The following is a 5,938-nucleotide window of genomic DNA, read 5'->3' on the forward strand; positions in this document are numbered from 1 at the left end:
ACTTTCTCTTTGTGGAATCATATTGATAATTGACGATACATTATACATCCTGCTAAAAAAATAAATCCTTATTTACCAATCACATTATCTAATGATTATATATCATAACTGACAGAACTGATTTTGAGAAGAAGTTGGTTAGACGCTTCTCTCTCGATCTATTCTTAAAAAGAAACCGATGAGAAATTATTTCCCACGACTAACAAAGAGATTTTAGTGGAAATTCCACATATTAATTGATTCGTGAAGTACATTAATTAAATACCTAACTGCATACAAGAAGTAAATTGAGTTAGAGAAGTTCTCTTATATAGAGACTCTAGAAAAAAAATCCCTCTAATTATGCATAAAACCAAATGTGGACCAATCAACAAACTTTAGAAGCAAAAAAAGAAATCCATTAGTGCACAATTAATAAGTATACACTCCGTTTCAATTTGTTTGTCTGATCTTGAGTTGATACAAGTTTTAAAAAATAAAGAATTTTCTTGAATCTTGTGGTTTTAAACTAAAGATAGGTTGAAAAGTTTCTCTAGAGTTGCCGTTTGGCCATTTTCACAAATGCTAGTTAGGTTGGCCAACTTAGATCTGGTCCCATATTAATGGGTACACTACTCAGCTCTTTCACAAAACAATAACTGGCTTTCAATCTTCTATACCACAATGTTATATAACGTATATGTTTTTTCTATTTAACTCCCCACATTATCACATTATACTATGCTTTCATACATACCTCTAAGTAAAATGGAGCCGCGGAAGGACCTGAGCGGGAAAGTAGTGATGGTGACAGGGGCATCCTCCGGGATCGGGCTAGAGTTCTGTCTCGACTTGGCCAAAGCCGGTTGCAGTATAATTGCTGCTGCTCGTCGTATTGACAGGCTAGACTCTCTCTGCAACGACATTAATTCAGAGGGTATTCGGCGAGCATTTACCCTCGAGCTTGATGTCATGTCCAATGGCGCTACCATTAAGGGCGCTGTACAAAGAGCTTGGGATGCCTTCGGACGTATCAATGTCTTGATTAACAATGCTGGCATTAGAGGTAACTTTCATACATTTAAAAGATAATTAAGTAAATAAAAGTATGGTCTCTAAAAAAAAAGGTAATTTTTTTTAAATGAGATGTCACACACTTTAACATGGTATGAAAAACAGAAGTCCACAATTTAATTTTCTAAAAAGTATCACTGTATCAGTATCATCATCACATATATATATGTATAGGTAGTGTGAGCTCTCCACTAGAATTGGCAGAGGAGGAATGGGAACATACCTTTAAGACGAATCTCAGGGGGCATGGTTGCTGTCCAAATATGTTTGTAGACGCATGCATGATGCCAAACAGGGCGGAGGATCTGTTATTAATATCTCTTCAGTTTCTGGTCTGAATCGAGTACTAGTACCCGGGGGTCTTGCTTACGCTTCTTCAAAGATGGCCCTTGACATGCTCACTAGGGTACGTACTAGCTACTGTCTTAAAACCTGCAAGGTTTCATCTACCATTGATGTATTATCGAAATGTTGAATTATTTTATTCTCTGTAATTCAAATAATGGCAGATGATGGCACTTGAATTGGGAGTACACAATATCAGAGTGAACTCAATAGCACCAGGAGTTTACAAATCTCATATAACAGAGAGCCTTATGCAAAAGGAAGGGTTCAATAATGTTATTTTGCGAACCGTTCCTCTGAGATATCTTGGAATGACAGATCCGGCTTTAACATCACTCGTTAAGTATTTGATCCATGATTCTTCAGAATATGTATCCGGCAATATTTTCATTGTTGACAGCGGAGGTACCTTAACAGGTGTCCCGATTTTCTCATCACTCTAGAACAAAGGCATTCATGATTTAAGTTCGACAGGTTCAACCAAAGCCGAATTGAGGTTTTCTACAATAGCGACCTCAATTTAAGATACAATAATAGTAGTCTAAATACTTCAGTAGGATTATTCAGTGTACACCTTAACATTTTTGTAATTCTAATTACCTTCCTATGCTTGGATACTAAGATACAATAATAGGAGACCAAATACTTCAAATTGTGTATTTTTATTTTTTTGGCCAAATGTGTAATGTTTGTTGTATAAGCTGAACTTTTTGATATGATTCTCTTTAGAGTTTAGACTGTCAAAGAAATCGGATAATTGACGATTGCACTAATACATACACACTGTTAATTAGAAGAGTTTCACCTATCCTATGCATGCTGCTCTCACAATAAAAAATTGCAACAGAATCATAAATAAATAGTGTAATCTGAATCTTCATCTACGTAGCTACCCCTGAAATGGATATTAACATCAAAAGGTAGAGGGAATAAATTCAAACGCATACAAGAAGAAAATTCAGAGAAATTTTCTTAGACTCTGGCATGAAAATTCTTCCAATTAATGTGTATATAGACAAATCTACAAAGAGGAAGAAGAAGCTTCGAGAGAAACGGGTAACTTCACTAATTAGCATTACTGATGACACCATATATTAATAACAGTAATAATAATAGTTGGGCTAACTCTAAAACCACTGGACCATCATCTATTAAGTAATAGACATGCTCTTTTATATACCTTTTATTTTCTCACAATCTCATCAAAATACTCCAAAAGAACAGCTATAATCAATCATAAAATAAAAGGGGTCAATCAATTAGAATATAATTATCACAAGATTATTACTTCTGATGCATCGATGAGACGATAACTAGTAGCAGTAATTATTACTCCATGAAATTCATTTTCTTACTAGCCACAAAATGTAATGCTTTTCAATATACATTAACTACAACCTAGTCGAGTCGGTCCTCTTTTAATTGAGTATGTATTTATAAGATAAAAAATTAAAAAGGATTAAAATATAGAGTATAAATTATCACTTATTGGTTGTTTGAGTTTTCTAACAATTGTGACTTTTGTATTAATAGTATGGAAGTTTTGTGATTTTTCGGTTAAAAAAATATAGTTATGTGACTTCAGTGAAAAAAAAAGTCAGTTATATGAGCATTTATGAAATCTACTCCTTTTCATTTTGCTACTAAAGATAAAAGGCTAAAAATCTTAACTAGAGTTGGCCGTTTGGCCATTTTCACAAATGCTAGATAGGTTGCCAACTTACAACTTAGATTTGGTGCCAACATTAGCCAGCAATAATATTGGTACACTACCACAATGTCATAAAACATACTTATTTTCTATATAACTTTCTGCATTATAATCACATTATACTATATATACCAAATAAAAATGGAGTCGTGGAAAGACCTGAGTGGAAAAGTAGTGATGGTGACAGGGGCATCATCAGGAATCGGGCGAGAGATCTGTCTCGACTTGGCAAAAGCTGGTTGCAGCATCATTGCTTCTGCTCGTCGTTTTGACAGACTGAAATCTCTCTGTGATGCGATTAATTCAGAGGGCCGGCAGTGTGCGTTCGCCCTAGAACTTGACATAACTGCTGATGGTTTTACTGTTGAGGCTGTTGTACAAAGAGCCTGGGATGCCTTTGGACGTATCGATGCCTTGATTAACAATGCTGGCCTTAGAGGTAATATTCATATAGTTAGAAGTAAATCAAGTAAATATAAGTGTAATCTCTAAAAAAAAGTAAATATTTTAGATGAGATGTCACACACTTCAACATGATGTGAAAGCAAATAGGCATAATACATAAATGTCCCCTTTAACTCGTCGATTTCATTTCACATTTATGCCCTCTAATTTTGGATGTGCACAAGTAGACACTTAAGCTTGTATAAAGTTGATCAGGTAGACACATTAGTCCTACATGACATAATACACGTAGGACACCATGTAGAACTCAAATTGTCATGTAGGATGCCATGTAGGACGCGTGTGTCTATTTGTTCAATTTTATACAAGTTTAAGTGCCTACTTGTGCACACCCAAAGTTAAATGGCATAAATGTGAGCTGGGACCAAGTTAAATGACATATTTATGTATTATGCCAAGCAAATGTAAGTCCTGGATTAGAATCTCTATGAAGTTCGGTTGCAACATTGGTATGCAGTTTTAAATCTACTACAAGTGAAGTTCAGACTAATGCTGCACCTGAAGTTTGAACTTAATAAAGAATTTTGTTGGTTATTTATCATCATCATCATATATATATATATATATATATATATAGGTAGTGTGAGCTCTGCACTAGAATTGTCAGAGGAGGAATGGGAACAGACCTTTAAGACGAATCTCAGAGGGGCATGGTTGCTGTCTAAATATGTTTGTAGACGCATGCGCAACGCTAAACAGGGTGGAGGATCAGTTATTAATATCTCTTCAGTTTCTGGTCTGAATCGGGTACTAATACCTGGGGGTTTTGCTTACGCTTCTTCAAAGATGGCTCTTGACATGCTCACTAGGGTACATACTAGCTAGTGTCTTAAACTTTTCTTGGGTGCATCTACCATTGATGTATTGTCATGCCCCGAGCCTACACCCTGGGCGGGACCGGCACTCGGAGACCATTGCTGGCCCCAAGCGAACCCTTGGCCTGGCTTTCTTAATTCAGCGAAAACCTGACTCAATAGAATAACTCAATGCCATGCAAAGACATAAACAACTTAACTGATATAAATATGGCCCAAAGGGGCAACTCGAGTCTCAAAATAGAATATTTACATATACATACATATACATGGATGAGAGACTCAAAACTACTGACTGACTGACTGTCTGACTGTCTACAAAGCCTCTAATGTACTGAGATGGATGTGGGGACAGACCCCGCAACATCCAAATAGAACAAAACTAAGTACACAAAATAATTGAGTCCTCCGGAATGCAAGGAGGCTCACCACAGACTCTGGAATGCTCAGTTGGATCAACGACGTGCAGGATGCTGATCCGGGGTACCTGTATCGGCATTATAAAAAGATGTAGGCCAATTGGCATCAGTACATGGAATGTACGAGTATGCGAGCTGGAACTAAGCAACAAAGGCTAGCAGGAGATCTGGAGATCTGGAAGAAACTGAATAGCTTACCTGGCTCAACTCAACTCAACCTGACTGACTTCTTTCAATATAAGGCAATTTAAAACAAATGCGATATAAGGAAAACTGTTTAAAACTTGCTATAAACTCTGCGTGTATGCAAAGATACAATAAGCCTGAGATGTATATAGAAATACAAATGAACTGATGTATATAAAATACAATACTTTCTGTGTATGAAAATACAATAACTGCTGTGGGAGTTTCTCTAACCGACAACCATCACATAAGAGCTATAGTGATGATACAGCGATCGACCTCACGCTGCCAGAGCATCCTATTCCCGGCCAAAGGTATAGGACCTGAACTGCCTAATGGATCCACTAGTCTAATCTGAAAAGGATTCATCTAAAAAGTATGATCCTTTTCTACCCATGATGGCTAACATGGTTCTATGGGGCTGTGGGTTCTTTGAACGCTCCCCCAATTCGGTGCTCGATACTACTCCCAAAAATGTACTGGCTCTTATGTTTTTAAAACATAATTATTCCTGCTGATATGAGATAATTACTCAAAAACTTGCCCGAAGGCTCTTTTGGAAATCTCAGTTTCCAACCTTGCTTCATTTAGGAATGATAACTCTTTTCTGAAAAACTGGCCCGAAGGCTCCTTTGGAAATCTCAGTTCCCAACCTTGTTTAAATGTGAAAACATTTCTTTAAAAACTTCTTTGGGAATACATAGTTCCCTAATAACTTTGAGAAATGAACTCAACTTTAAACTCTTTACTTGACTTGCAACTTGAGCCTTAGAATGAAGTAAAAACGTTCATTAAAGACTCTCGAACAACTTTGAAAACTTGCTTGAACTAACTTCTTAACCATGCTTGACTTGACTCTAACTTCTTCTTTAACTTGATTCTAACTCGCCTTGAATTGAATTATGGATTCAAGGGATATAATCACATGTTATGAATGAGTTCTA

General features: G+C 36.4%; 2 protein-coding genes and 1 pseudogene across 2 annotated transcripts in view; all 3 read left to right on the forward strand.

Moving 5' to 3' along the window:
* The first annotated feature begins 399 nt into the window (after positions 1–399).
* On the forward strand, positions 400–1,998 carry LOC102594764 (3-oxoacyl-[acyl-carrier-protein] reductase FabG-like; annotated as a pseudogene).
* Positions 1,999–3,250: 1,252 nt separating this feature from the next.
* LOC102578866 (uncharacterized oxidoreductase SSP1627-like) lies at positions 3,251–3,601 on the forward strand. Its single transcript, XM_006365760.1, has one exon. It carries the CDS (start codon positions 3,251–3,253, stop codon positions 3,599–3,601), a length of 351 nt encoding a protein of 116 aa, XP_006365822.1.
* Positions 3,602–4,255: 654 nt separating this feature from the next.
* The window catches only part of LOC107058644 (gluconate 5-dehydrogenase-like), a 3,000-nt gene continuing 1,317 nt past the window's right edge, over positions 4,256–5,938 (forward strand). The window contains exon 1 of the mRNA XM_015304603.1: positions 4,256–4,384. Coding sequence (XP_015160089.1) covers positions 4,256–4,384 — 129 coding nt within the window. The remainder of the gene's footprint in view (positions 4,385–5,938) is intronic.

Source organism: Solanum tuberosum, unplaced genomic scaffold (assembly GCF_000226075.1).
Source record: "Solanum tuberosum cultivar DM 1-3 516 R44 unplaced genomic scaffold, SolTub_3.0 scf00566, whole genome shotgun sequence".
NCBI classification, from domain to species: domain Eukaryota; kingdom Viridiplantae; phylum Streptophyta; class Magnoliopsida; order Solanales; family Solanaceae; genus Solanum; species Solanum tuberosum.